The sequence below is a fragment of the Carassius carassius genome, chromosome 27 (assembly GCF_963082965.1).
Source record: "Carassius carassius chromosome 27, fCarCar2.1, whole genome shotgun sequence".
Classification (NCBI taxonomy): Eukaryota; Metazoa; Chordata; class Actinopteri; order Cypriniformes; family Cyprinidae; genus Carassius; species Carassius carassius.
The window spans coordinates 20,567,244-20,582,433 of record NC_081781.1 but is presented as its reverse complement, the minus strand read 5'-3'; the positions used below and the strand labels follow the sequence as shown (position 1 = coordinate 20,582,433).

Here is a 15,190-nt window from a genome sequence, read left to right as displayed (position 1 = left end):
TGCAAATTTTTTTTCTACAATAGCAACAGTGTTTACAACAGCAAGACCAATTTAGCCTGTAAACTCAATAATATCTCTCTGGAAATAAATGTAAAATTATCAATGTCAATATAAAATGCATAATATACCTAACATCAAAATGCAGAGTGAAGGATATGAATAACAAATGTACCCTGTCATGTGTTTACATCGCAAAGGTGTTCAATTTTAGACAACAACAACTACAACAGTAATAATAATATTAATCACTATATTCCAGTGTATCAGTTTTTTATGTTTTGTATCAATATTTAAGGTGGACTTATTGATTAGGTGCAAGAGTAGTAGTGATGGTTAAAATAATAGATTAATGCTGAAATAGTAAATTGTGCCTTGTTCCTAGATGGACAGAGAGTGGAAAGTAATAGATCAAATGAGGAGATGGAGATAGAAGAAGAAAAAGAAGGAAATGTAGAGGCACAAGTGACAGAAAGAGAGCAGGTAACAGCAAGCCAGGAGACAGAGGCTGGTGAGAAAGAGGAAAATGTAGAGGCACAAGTGTTTTCTATAGTTTTTACTATAACAGCTGTTCTTAATTATTCTGTTGAACAGAGAAGAAAAAGCCATCAGGTTGGGACAATTTAAGACATTTCAGTTTCTAATCCCAGAGCTATTATTATTTTAAACTTAAAATTGTTTTCTCCATTGTTTCTTTTTCAAAACTGCATCAAAACATTTGCTGCTGTATCAATACATAATCATCCATATCTATACGTGAATCAGCAAGGAATGCATCATAATATATTGCTGTATTGATATTTTGAATAGCGCCATTTAAAGCCTTGTTCCATGTGCCCCTTTTATACTTTGAGCACCTGCCCCTCCAAAGGTCTCTGCATGGCCCTGCTCAGAGGGAGTGTCAGCCATTGTTAAAAAAGTTAACCGCTTAAGTCATTTGTGGATTAATGCGTATTGGTGACACGAACCATTTAAAGCGCCAACCCTTTAAAGTTTGAGCATATTGTTTGCAAACTGCAATTGATTCATTAATTAAAAACAAAGTAGTTGATCAGCTGCGTTGTTTTTGTTCTTTAGTAGCAGTTTTAGCCGTGTGCAGTGTATTTTTTGTTGGTTTTCATGAGACCCCCCTTGAAATGACCAGGACCCCCCATTGCCCCCCCAATCAAAATTGTCTAGAGTCGCCACTGTATATATATATATATATATATATATATATATATATATATATATATATATATATATATATATATATATATATATATATTGTAGGTGTGATCGACAAAGGACAAAAAAGCAGGAAACCATACGGTGCACTTAGTTTGTGTCACGGAGTCCTTGTTTATTCATGTCCGTCAGTTCGTGCCCTTGGCTTGTCTTCTTGTTTTGTTTATGTTTTGGATGGATGTTTCCTATTGACCCCTGCCTGGACTGTTTATGCTTTTTGGATTACCCCTTAATAAAAGACTTACCTGCAATTGGTTCTCTCTCCGTGAATCCTTGTACCACCGGTCGTGACAGAAGGACTCCGTCACTGCAAGAACCAGCGGTATGTCTTTTTTTCCCGTTCCCCAGCCAAAATGGCAGAGCGGAGAACAAAGGATCTCCGGTTGACCGCCCTCCGCCAAGAGGGCAATGAGGTGGGTGCCCTGGCACAGGTGTTCTGGTCCCTGGCCGAGGGTATGGGATACAACGATGCGGCCCTGAAGGATTATTTCAACAGCGGGCTGGATGATCCAGTTTCTCAGGAGGAGATGGGGCATTTAGAGACACTGGAATTCTGGGAATTCGTGTACTATTTGCAGCATAGGCTTCCGTGAGATGCCCCAGCCACTCCTGTCTCTTCCGCCAAGATGGCTGCTAACCCAGCGTCGATGCCCAAGTTGGCCACCGGTCCAGAGCCACGGTTCAAGGTGGCTGCCAATCCAGCGCCACAGCACAAGATGGCTGCCAGTCCAGCACCACAACACAAGATGGCCAATGGTCCAGAGCCACGGCCCAAGATGGCCGCCAATCCAGCGCCACCACACAATATGGCCGCCAGCCCAGCACTACAGCACAAAATGGCCACTAACCCTGCGCCAATGCCCAAGATGGCCACTGGTCCAGAGCCATGGTCCAAGATGGCCGCCTGTCCAGAGTCAGGACCCAAGATGGCTGCTTGCCTAGCGCCGCTGCATGGGATTACAGTCACAGCTGACCCTCCGGAATCGAGTCAGGTTCCAGTGAACTCTCCAGAGTCGAGTCAAGTTCCAGTGAACTCTCCAGAGTCGAGTCAGGTTCCTGTTGACCCCCCAGAGTCGAGTCAGGTTCCTGTTGACCCCCCAGAGTCGAGTTAGGTTCCAGTGAACTCTCCAGAGTCGAGTCAGGTTCCTATTGATCCTCCAGAGTCGAGTCAGGTTCCGGTTGACTCTCCAGAGTCCAGTCAGGTTCCGGGTTGACCTTCCAGAGTCGAGGCAGGTGCCCGTGGACTTTCCAGAGTCAAGTCAGGGTTTTGTGTACCCTTCAGAGTCCAGAGTCAGGGCTAGTCACCGATGACCCTCCAGAGTCAGGGGCTAGTCACCGATTACCCTCCAGAGTCAGGGCCAGACAACGATGACCCTCCAGAGTCAGGGCCAGTCAACGATGACCCTCCAGAGTCAGGGCCAGTCACTGCTGACCTTCCAGAGTCAGGGCCAGTCACCGCTGACCTTCCAGAGTCAGGGCTAGTCACTGATGACATTCCAGGGCTAGGTACCATGGACTTCCCAGAGACAAGGCTAGTCATCGTGGACCTATGTTGAATAAATGCAGGAATTTACCTCTTTATAAACTTGAAAGCTGCGAAAATTATTAAAACCATGTAGGACCTGATTATAACTATTACACAGAGATTTGAAAAATAGAATTCCACAACTTTTTCAAAACGTTTTTAGGCCTGGAAATTGTTGTTTTAAAATCGCATGGCATTTTCATGACCTTACAGACCCTAAATGCAACTGATGCATGCTCTTAAAATCATTTAAACTGGTCCAGCAATGTGATTGCGCAAATGTAATGTATATATACATACAGTCGTGGCCAAAAGTTTTGAGAATTACATAAATATTAGTTTTCAAAAAGTTTGCTGCTAAACTGCTTTTAGATCTTTGTTTCAGTTGTTTCTGTGATGTACTGAAATATAATTACAAGCACTTGATACGTTTCAAAGGCTTTTATCGACAATTACATGACATTTATGCAAAGAGTCAGTATTTGCAGTGTTGGCCCTTCTTTTTCAGGACCTCTGCAATTCGACTGGGCATGCTCTCAATCAACTTCTGGGCCAAATCCTGACTGATAGCAACCCATTCTTTCATAATCACTTCTTGGAGTTTGTCAGAATTAGTGGGTTTTTGTTTGTCCACCCGCCTCTTGAGGATTGACCACAAGTTCTCAATGGGATTAAGATCTGGGGAGTTTCCAGGCCATGGACCCAAAATTTCAACATTCTGGTCCCCGAGCCACTTAGTTATCACTTTTGCCTTATGGCACGGTGCTCCATCGTGCTGGAAAATGCATTGTTCTTCACCAAACTGTTGTTGGATTGTTGGAAGTTGCTGTTGGAGGGTGTTTTGGTACCATTCTTTATTCATGGCTGTGTTTTTGGGCAGAATTGTGAGTGAGCCCACTCCCTTGGATGAGAAGCAACCCCACACATGAATGGTGTCAGGATGCTTTACTGTTGGCATGACACAGGACTGATGGTAGCGCTCACCTTTTCTTCTCCGGACAAGCCTTTTTCCAGATGACCCAAACAATCGGAAAGGGGCTTCATCGGAGAATATGACTTTGCCCCAGTCCTCAGCAGTCCATTCACTATACTTTCTGCAGAAGATCAATCTGTCCCTGATGTTTTTTTTTGTAGAGAAGTGGCTTCTTTGCTGCCCTTCTTGACACCAGGCCATCTTCCAAAAGTCTTTGCCTCACTGTGCGTGCGGATGCGCTCACACCTGCCTACTGCCATTCCTGAGCAAGCTCTGCACTGGTGGCACTCCGATCCTGCAGCTGAATCCTCTTTAGGAGACGATCCTGGTGCTTGCTGGACTTTCTTGGTCGCCCTGAAGCCTTCTTTACAAGGATTGAACCTCTTTCCTTGAAGTTCTTGATGATCCTATAAATTGTTGATTTAGGTGCAATCTTAGTAGCCACAATATCCTTGCCTGTGAAGCCATTTTTAAGCAACGCAATGATGGCTGCACGCGTTTCTTTGCAGGTCACCATGGTTAACAATGGAAGAACAATGATTTCAAGTATCACCCTTCTTTTAACATGTCAAGTCTGCCATTCTAACCCAATCAGCCTGACATAATGATCTCCAGCCTTGTGCTCGTCAACATTCTCACCTGAGTTAACAAGACGATTACTGAAATGATCTCAGCAGGTCCTTTAATGACAGCAATGAAATGCAGTGGAAAGGTTTTTTGGGGATTAAGTTAATTTTCATGGCAAAGAAGGACTATGCAATTCATCTGATCACTCTTCATAACATTCTGAAGTATATGCAAATTGCTATTATAAAAACTTAAGCAGCAACTTTTCCAATTTCCAATATTTATGTAATTTTCAAAACATTTGGAAAACATACATACATGTGTATGTATATATATATACATATATGTATATATACACACACACACACACACACACACACACACACACACACACACACACACACACACGCATAAACACAGTTAGAAACATTTATTTCAAATACAGTAAGCATGTTAAAATATTAGCTTTATTAAAAACAATTAAATCCATTTAAACTTTTAAACAAGCAATTCCAGAATATGCACTTTTATATAAAAATACTGTTAACTCCCTACTTCCATATAAATTATCTTAAAATCACAAAACATGTCTTGATCATACCCCAAAAATCAAAATGGTATTATTTGAATAAAAAAATATTTTTAGGGGTTAATTTTCTTAACCAAAAGAAAAAACCTTACTTTATTTTTAATTTGTGTTAAATGTGACCTAGAAATCTTTTCTTGAGGCTCACACATTTAATAATATAGTTTTATATTATACTGCCAAAATTTAATGAAGTTTCCCAGTAATTCTTCCATGAGATCAAAGGTACAGCCCCCCCCCCAAAATATACTGTCATAATTTTCTCAAACTTTTTCAACCTGTTTGACTTTCTTCTGTGAAATACAAAAGAATTTGTCTGTACAATGGTCAAAGGTAAACAAAACTGTTGCCAATATTCCTCAAAACATTTTCTTTCATGTTCCACAGAAAAAAGCAAACTGTACAAAGGTTTGCAATGACATGAAGATGAGTAAATGATGTCAGATGATTCACTTTTAGGTGAACTATCTCTTTAAGGAAAGTGCAGAAGACTCTCAAAATCATCCGTCCAAAGGGAGTCTATCAGAAGCATCATTTAAAATGGTCTTAAACCCCTGCATTTTCAATTCAAGAAGTGGGACAGGTCCTCTCTAATCTCTGCCTCGTCCCAAGGGCCGTGGATGTTGTCCTTGTGCCTCTGCAGGTGGACCAGCAGCAGTGGACAGACTAAAGTTAATGTTATCAGAGCCAGCGAGAGGAGAAGAGCCCCCTCGGGCCACAGGCTCCCCAGACCCCCGACTCCAGCCAGACACACCAGCACGGCTGCCCAAGGGAAGCTCCACTCCGCCTTCTCCCGCATGCGGTGCAGCAGACAGGGCCACAGAGCGAACACCAGGAGGGCACAGCTCAGCATGGTGAAGGTGTGCAGGGCGCCAGGCAGCCGGGACGCCAGGCACACCGACCCGAAAAGAGCAGCGTTGAGGGAAAGACTGCACGGTGGGCTGGGCTGAGCATACGGGAAGGACACCAAGTGAGCCAGGAGCATCACAGCTGACATGGCCTGCACAGTATCTGTACTGACCGACTCGGTTAGAGTCTTTAAAACTGGTGAAAACCCAAAAGTAAACGCCAGGAAGATGGTCGCGCTCTGCAGGTCCGCCAGGCGCGTTCGCTCCCGAACACAAGAGCCTCCCAGGATCTCATAGAGTCCGTATCCCAGCAGAGCACAGGTCAGACAGACCCAGAGCACCGCGGACGGCACCAGCGCTCCCCGCTCCATATAAGACCATAACGTAAGGAAGACGGCCACACAGGACACCTGCTGCGCGATGAGCCCCGTCTCACGCACCACCGCCCAGTAACGGTACTGACGCACCCGGATGTTGAGCCGCAGCTCCTCCAGAAAGCGTCCGTCCACATAATTGTCCGGGAAAGCCTGGCGTTCATACAGGACTTTACGCCACGGGACGGCTGCAGGAGCTCCCGGACCACTGTCTGCCCCCATCACCTGTCAAAACTGACAACACACAACCCATCATCACCACATACAGCTTCTTTTTATAGGATTTAAAAACATAGATTCAAATATTGATTTAATACATTAATGAATAAATAAATCCAAGTATCATACATAAAACGAGAAACATTCATTTTAAAATGCCACTAAACTTTAAGAAACAAATCTACCTATAATCAAAATATTATTACACAAAAATGATGCGTTTTTGTTCAGCCTTAATTGTTATAATGACAATGATAAACACAAACAAAATAAATTCAAGCAACATTATATGTAACAGTAAAAATGGTGTGCAAACAATTTTCACACAGAATTTGGTAGTAAATTTCACATATAATTACAAAGAAACGGCAAGTAACAATTAATTAAACATGATTTTAGACTAATGACGTTATTTTTTTCTTGTAAAATGCACTTCAATAATCTGTGCATGATTTAAATTCCACATAAATCTTAATCTTGTTTAGGTTACCCTACTGATAATCAAAATATTATTACATGAAAATTCAGCCTGTTCTAGTCTGACAGCTTCTCGCGTAAATCTGAAGAACGAGATTGGACTTTTCGACCGATAATACTGTAAATGACTCCAGTGTGTGGAGACAAATTAAGTTCATTCATATTGAACACATAAAGCTTTTAAACCCATATAAATGTAATATCTTACCGAAACAGCCGGGTTTTCTCTCTTCTTCACCCACTGCTGTCACGCCATCTCACTCCCGGAAGTGACGAACCACAAAAACAAAAGCGCGACTGTAGCGTTTGGTGAAGAGCGCCATCTACGGACATTTACTCACAAAATCCAACTAATGAAGAGTTTCTGTGATCGGTATGTCATAATAAAAAGTGTTTTCAAGGGTTTTTAAACAGAAGAGAGAACGTTAACAATGAATGAAGTTCTCCTTGATTCTGATTGTAAAACAGCAAATGAAGGATCACTTCACATTATAATTTTCAACCTCCAAAAACTGTGTCGTCTTGAGAGATTGAGAGGGACATTCCTTCACTGAAAGGAAGACGAGTTGAAAACTGCAGCTGGCAGTGCTAAAAGTCTCCAGAAGGTGGCGACATGAGATTAGAAATTCACAAAGAAATTCACTTCAGGTTTTCAGTGGGACAATTCAAAACAAACACATTTCAGAAAATCAAAGAAATCCGCGTGATTCATAATGGCGCTTCAGTGCAACTATGATATACTGAAAATTAAATCTCAAGCACAAAAGAGGGTGATTTGATCAAAAAGAGCAGTAAACTTCGAACAGCAGGACCAGAGACTGTGGAAGATGGCTGGTGTAGTAACGACACAGAAATAGCTCAAGCATCACTAGATCGAGAGCAACTGCACACTGCAACAACACAGCAGCCATTAAAATACTGCACTTTAAATCATGCACTTTAAATCATGCACATTCAGCAGGGAAGAGGAATCCGGCCTCTGAATGAGTTCTGATGCACTCTGAAGCCCAGGCCGCTGTCATGATGGATGAGGGATTGAGCTGCTGCTGTTATTACTAGTGCTGCTAAATCCTTCAGAGATTTACAGAGCTGAGAGTCATATTCAGCCTCAGAAGAAGAGCGGGTCTAAGTTGGCATAGCTCATGTGTGAATACAAGGTTAGGGTCTTTAAAAAAAAATTATCTTTTGAAAGTCTGATTCAAAGCAAATTCTCTTTGTATTCGTCTTGATTTCATACCATTTTTCTGCAAAAAAACAACAACAACAAAAAACACCCTAACATTTCATGTGTAATCAATAAAAAATAATAATGTATTTTCTTTAAACCTTCAATACATGAGTGTAAGTTATGCTTTAAAATGTGTTTTTAAAGGTGAAATATTTGTATTCTTTTTTTAAACAAATATCATGAATTATTAATATCATTAAATTTTTAAGGACTCATAACACATGGCATTTTACAATCTAAGCTATAGTTGATATAGCCGTTATAACAACTATGACATTATGTCAGGACAGTCAACATTTAGACTTCTAAGCACCCCCCCCCCCCCAACCAAGAAGTAAATTGAAAATAATTTTAGTTATGAATTGCATTTTTTATGCATTTTGAAATAAATAGACCCAGACAAAAAAATGAGCACCATGAAAATTTTTAAATTACAATTAAAAATTGTTAAGAAAAGGGACACAGCATCAATGTATTGGGTGCGTCTCTTCATAAAATTATCAGTAACAGATGGGTAAAGCAAACAGAACATGGGCGTAGGTGGGGTTAACGTATGAATAAACACTCAATATTTTAATCAGACATAGCGACATTTCAAAATTCTTTGCTGGTTTGTTACAAAAATAGGAAACGTGCCACATATCAGTGTATTCTTATCAGTCCCTGGAAAAATTCAGTAACTAAACATCACACAAAACTAGTCTAATCATCTAGATTTAAAACGGGTTAGATCGGTCACAGCAGCAGCTTAGAGATCAACTTCAAGCTTTCATTTTATCGGCTTAGTCAAGTAGAAAATGATTGTCTTGAGACATGAAAAGGTTTGTAGGAGGAGAGACTGCAGCTATTATCAGTCCAAGGACACTTGACGGGAGTAAACGGAGGATGTAAGGACAGAGAGACAGACAGAGGGGTGTGTGTGTTTGTGTTTTTCAGTCAGTAGCAGTAGAGGCAGCTATGTGGGCGTCTTCCTCTTGTCATCAAAGAGGCTGCGCAGCAAGTACACCTGGACCCCGGATACAATCACCATGACAATAAGGTTGGTACACGACCACAGGTTGACCCGCTCGTAGTTGCTATCTTGCAGGTTGCGGTCGCGGGCTTCGAAGGCTTTCAGCAAAGTCTGGATCTGAAGACTCTTTCCCAGTCGAGACTTCACGCTGTTGATGGTGTCCTGTAAAGAAACACACACTCTCGAATGTGAATATTTGCACCAACACTGAATTTTTATTTCGAAAGAAGGCTAATATGCCCACCAACGCTGCATTTATTTGATCGGAAAATACATTAAAGAGCTTACATTTTCGATGTACACAAAAGGCCTATTTCTCTCAAATATTGTTCACAAATCTGTCTAAATCTGTGTTAGTGAGCACTTCTCCTTTGCCGAGATAATCCATCCACCTGACAGGTGTGGCATATCAAGATGCTGATTAGACAGCATGATTATTGCTCAGGTGTGCCTTAGGCTGGCCACAATTAAAGGCCACTAAAATATGTTGTTTTACTGTATTTTTGGGGTCCGAAAACCAGTCAGTATCTGGTGTGACCACCATTTGCCTCATGCAGTGCAATACATCTCCTTCACATAGAGTTGATCAGGTTGTTGATTGTGGTCTGTGGGATGATGGTCCACTCCTCTTCAATGGCTGTGCGAAGTTGCTGGATATTGGCAAGAACTGAAACACGCTGTCGTATACGCTGATCCAGAGCATCCCAAACAACTCAGTGGGTGACATGTCTGGTGAGTATGCTAGCCATACAAGAACTGGGATGTTTTCAGCATCCAGGAATTGTGTACAGATCCTTGCAATTATCATGCTGCAACATGAGGTGATGTTCGTGGTTGACTGGCACAACAATGGGCCTCAGGATCTTGTCACGGTATCTCTGTGCATTCAAAATGGCATCAATAAAATGCACCTGTGTTCATTTTTCATAGCATGCGCCTGCCCAAACCATAACCCCACCACCACCATGGGCCATTCGATCCACAACGTTGACATCAGTAAACCACTCAACCACACGACGCCATACACGCTGTCTGCCATCTGCCCTCTACAGTAAAAACTGGGATTCATCCGTGAAGAGAACACCTCCAAAGTGCCAGACGCCATCGAATTTGAGCATTTGCCCACTCAAGTCGGTTACGACGATGAACTGCAGTCAGGACGAGACCCTGTTGAGGATGATGAGTGAGCAGATGAGCTTCCCTTAGACGGTTTCTGACAGTTTGTGCAGGAATTCTTTGGTTATGCAAACCAATTGTTGCAACAGCTGTCCGGGTGGCTGGTCTCAGATGATCTTGGAGGTGAAGATGCTGGATGTGGAGGTCCTGGGCTGGTGTGGTTACATGTGGTCTGTGGTTGTGAGGCCGGTTGGATGTACAGTTGTGGCCAAAAGTTTTGAGAATTACATAAATATTAGTTTTCAAAACGTTTGCTGCTAAGCTGCTTTTAGATCTTTGTTTCAGTTGTTTCTGTGATGTACTGAAATATAATTACAAGCACTTGATACGTTTCAAAGGCTTTTATCTACAATTACATGACATTTATTCAGAGTCAGTATTTGCAGTGTTGGCCCTTCTTTTTCAGGACCTCTGCAATTCGACTGGGCATGCTCTCAATCAACTTCTGGGCCAAATCCTGACTGATAGCAACCCATTCTTTCATAATCACTTCTTGGAGTTTGTCAGAATTAGAGGTTTTTTGTTTGTCCACCCGCCTCTTGAGGATTGACCACAAGTTCTCAATGAGATTAAGATCTGGGGAGTTTCCAGGCCATGGACCCAAAATTTCAACATTCTGGTCCCTGAGCCACTTAGTTATCACTTTTGCCTTATGGCACGGTGCTCCATCGTGCTGGAAAATGCATTGTTCTTCACCAAACTGTTGTTGGAAGAAGTTGCTGTTGAAGGGTGTTTTGGTACCATTCTTTATTCATAGCTGTGTTTTTGGGCTGAATTGTGAGTGAGCCCACTCCCTTGGATGAGAAGCAACCCCAAACATGAATGGTGTCAGGATGCTTTACTGTTGGCATGACACAGGACTGATGGTAGCGCTCACCTTTTCTTCTCCGGACAAGCCTTTTTCCAGATGACCCAAACAATCGGAAAGGGGCTTCATCGGAGAATATGACTTTGCCCCAGTCCTCAGCAGTCCATTCACTATACTTTCTGCAGAAGATCAATCTGTCCCTGATGTTTTTTTTGTAGAGAAGTGGCTTCTTTGCTGCCCTTCTTGACACCAGGCCATCTTCCAAAAGTCTTTGCCTCACTGTGCGTGCGGATGCGCTCACACCTGGCTGCTGCCATTCCTGAGCAAGCTCTGCACTGGTGGCACTCCGATCCTGCAGCTGAATCCTCTTCAGGAGACGATCCTGGTGCTTGCTGGACTTTCTTGGACGCCCTGAAGCCTTCTTTACAAGAATTTAACCTCTTTCCTTGAAGTTCTTGATGATCCTATAAATTGTTGATTTAGGTGCAATCTTAGTAGTCACAATATCCTTGCCTGTGAAGCCATTTTTATGCAACGCAATGATGGCTGCACGCGTTTCTTTGCAGGTCACCATGGTTAACAATGGAAGAACAATGATTTCCAGTATCACCCTCCTTTTAACATGTCAAGTCTGCCATTCTAACCCAATCAGCCTGACATAATGATCTCCAGCCTTGTGCTCGTCAACATTCTCACCTGAGTTAACAAGACGATTACTGAAATGATCTCAGCAGGTCCTTTAATGACAGCAATGAAATGCAGTGGAAAGGTTTTTTTTGGGATTAAGTTAATTTTCATGGCAAAGAAGGACTATGCAATTCATCTGATCACTCTTCATAACATTCTGGAGTATATGCAAATTGCTATTATAAAAACTTAAGCAGCAACTTTTCCCATTTCCAATATTTATGTAATTCTCAAAACTTTTGGCCACAACTGTACTGCCAAATTCTCTGAAATGCTTTTGGAGACGGCTTATGGTAGAGAAATTAACATTGCTGGACATTCCTGCAGTCAGCATGACAATTGCACACTCCCTCAAAACTTGTGACATCTGTGGCATTGTGCTGTGTGATAAAACTGCACATTTTAGAGTGTCTGTCTAATCAGCATCTTGATATGCCACACCTGTGAGGAGGATAGATTATCTCGGCAAAGGAGAAGTGCTCACTAACACTGATTTAGACAGATTTGTGAACAATGTTTGAGAGAAATAGGCCTTTTGTGTACTTAGAAACAGTCTTAGATCTTTGAGTTCAGCTCATGAAAAAAGGGGGCAAAAACAAAAGTGTTGCATTTATAATTTTGTTCAGTATGTATATATATATATATATATATATATACTATATTTGACCCCAAACATATGAGCTTTCACCACAGTTCCTTTATGTTAGTTCGGAGAGTGTTTGTGTGTTTCTCAACAAATAAACCTCAAATAACTTTATTGTGTCTTCAGGATTAAAAGGAAAAATAATCAACGGCCGAGACATAACGTGTCTCACAGAAACTTCTACGAAATCGATAATATCTCCACTCTGAAACAATGGCAGGTAAACAAAGTCAGCTCAGAACTTTGACCCAACAGGAACACATAAGTTCCTGCACAGATGTGATTATAATTGGAAAACTTCCCTTTGCTTCCTGAAATAACTTTTTAACGTCAAATCAGTTTATAAACACTTCTTTCAAGAAAAACAGTCAAGTACTTGGCTAGCGGTCCCCGGCCCTTTACTATCAGACCATTTCACAAGCACTCAGGGTCACATTCACACCTCCTGTAGTTAGCATGCCTCGTCAGGTTATCTATAATGTTTCGGTTCAAACAAAGGTCATCTTAACCTTTTGTAAAAATTTTATCATTTAAATTAACAGTTTCCTTTATTAAATTATTTTAAAATGTAGTTTAGTCCTGTGCCATATTTCAGTAGCCATTACTCCAGATTATTTCTTTCTATTATCAGTGTTGAAAACAGCTGTGATGCCTGATATTGTTGTGGAAACTATGATTAATATCGGTTTCAGTATTTTTTGATGCATAGAAAGTATGCAGTAGAACAGCTTTTGTTTTTACATGATAAATGTCTTTACTGTCACTTTTGATTAATTTAATGCATCCTTACCGAATAAAACTATGAATAATTTATTTCTTTCCTTTAGTCAAACAAACAAAAAAAACGACTGACCCCAAACTTTTGAACGGTATTCTACATCATGTGCTGACTGAGACAGGTGTTTTTCATACCATGATATCCTCCAGCTTCATGTCCAGAAGGTCTGCTCCCTGTACGTACGCTTTCCAGTCCTCCAATTCCTCGGCGTCTCCCATATTGTCCAGAATCAACTCAAAGAAGATGACCTTCTCAGAAACTGCACTGAATGTATTATCAAAACAGAACATGTAGTCTCCCTCTTCTGTTTCCACTCTGAAGTAGAAAGTGTCACATAAAAAAATGAAGAAAGTTCAAGAACAGACAATCAGGAAGTTACTGGCTCAGTGTATATGATTAAACTGTTAATGTGGGTAAAACATACGTATGAACCCCATCAGACTTTCTGTGGTCAGTGGCTATAATGTGACCGCTGGGCGACTGTAAGTAGAAGTCCACATCTAGACTCGCTCCATCCAGAACCTGCACACAGACACAGATTTATATGAATGATGAATCAACAGAAGGATCTGCTGATTCTGTCCTCACAGCATGAAGCTCTGAGCTTACTGTGGGCATCAATCACAATCCTCTTGGTACTTCTCCTTCTCCCAGAATGACCTTTAGTTCCACTGTGTCACTTCTTCAACTTCAGGATTGTGTCACAACTTCAAGTTTAATTTTCATAATCCAGCATAGTGTATTGCATTAGATCATGCTTGAAAGAGAATTACTGCAGTTTGTTTTGCAACCAGCTAATCAGCAAAAAATGGGGCCAATTATGAAGAAAAACCTTTTTACAAAAATGAATACAAGAATATTAATATAACAATTAAATGTTTTATGTTGATTTTAAGTTGTGTTAACTTAATGTAGAACAATTTTTTTATTATCTCATTTTATATGATCTATTTTCAACTTTTAATTGATTCGACAACACGCATGCAGAGGGTATCCAACAAAATGATGAAGTTATAACAATTAAATGTTTTATCTATATTTAACTACATTGTTCTTTGCTGTTTTGCTATGGAGAAAAATAGTATAGTCACTCACTTTCACTTCAAACGTTATCATTAAAAAATAACTTCATTCATGTTTTAATTTATTTTGCTTACTTTAAACATTAACGAATGCATTTCACACGATTTATACAACTTTGAATTAAAGTTACCTTCATGTTTTTGTGAGATTTTAAGTTGTTAACTCAATGTAGAATTTTTTTTTTATTTCTCATATTATCTATTTTCAACTTTTAATTGATTCTACAACACGTATGTGTGCAGTATCCAACAAAATGAAGTTATATCGTCTTGCAGTGTATCCAGTATGACCAGCACACAGGCAGGATCAGAGGGAGATCTCAAGATGTGTGTCACCTGGTACTCGATCTCCAGCGAAGCGTCTTTCTTCATGGTCTGGAAGAAGCACTCTGAGCGTCCGGCGGGGAGACTGAAGGTGAAGTCACCGTCCAGAGACTGAGAGAACGCGCTGATCACACACACACACAGCGACAAACACGCCACACACACTCTCAGCACCTCCATACTCCACCGCATCTCCCTAGACTTATAAACCTTTATAAACAACCGATGAAAGTTCTTCTGAAAACTTCAGCAGCTGCTCGGGACAGCTCAGCAAACGAGTTGGAAATGCTCATGGAAATGCTATGACTTGAGGACCCCGCCTCACAAACTTAGAAATTGTTACCAATCGTTTTTAAATCTGCCAGCACAGGTACATCCTATATCTATAAGAAATTAATAAATTGTATAAAATTTAGGGAACACGTGTTTTACGAGAATGCATTAAATATTTAAATGCATGTACAACGTACATTGGCATTTAACGCGACGTCCTGAACTGCTGCATTGTGGGAAATGTAGTCTTCTGTGCAGAATGTATTTCTGCGATGCATTGAATTACCTATAGTACAGTAGCGATGAGAAAGCCAGAATCATTTCCGCGAATCGTTTATTTCCCAAGAACCGTTCATTTAAAAGAATTGGTTAATTTCTCATTTTTA

The 15,190-nt window shown here is 40.9% G+C and overlaps 2 protein-coding genes across 3 annotated transcripts; both read right to left on the bottom strand.

The window, feature by feature from the left end:
- Window positions 1–5,351: 5,351 nt before the first annotated feature.
- LOC132107310 (phosphatidylinositol N-acetylglucosaminyltransferase subunit C-like) lies at window positions 5,352–7,139 on the bottom strand. 2 transcript variants are annotated; one of them, XM_059513547.1, is made up of 2 exons: window positions 7,002–7,139; window positions 5,352–6,331 (listed from the first exon to the last, which is right to left on the bottom strand). In XM_059513547.1, the coding sequence occupies exon 2, from the start codon at window positions 6,317–6,319 to the stop codon at window positions 5,438–5,440; it is 882 nt and encodes a 293-aa protein (XP_059369530.1). In that variant the 5' UTR covers window positions 6,320–6,331; window positions 7,002–7,139; the 3' UTR covers window positions 5,352–5,437. The 2 variants fall into 2 exon arrangements, with proteins under 2 accessions (XP_059369530.1, XP_059369531.1); XM_059513548.1 differs by lacking the exon at window positions 7,002–7,139 and adding an exon at window positions 6,833–6,968.
- A 1,471-nt stretch (window positions 7,140–8,610) lies between these two features.
- Window positions 8,611–14,862, bottom strand: LOC132106977 (transmembrane emp24 domain-containing protein 5-like). The gene is made up of 4 exons (XM_059513100.1): window positions 14,544–14,862; window positions 13,550–13,647; window positions 13,260–13,440; window positions 8,611–9,195 (listed from the first exon to the last, which is right to left on the bottom strand). Exons 1-4 carry the CDS (start codon window positions 14,721–14,723, stop codon window positions 8,977–8,979), a joined length of 678 nt encoding a protein of 225 aa, XP_059369083.1. The 5' UTR covers window positions 14,724–14,862; the 3' UTR covers window positions 8,611–8,976.
- Window positions 14,863–15,190: the final 328 nt, after the last annotated feature.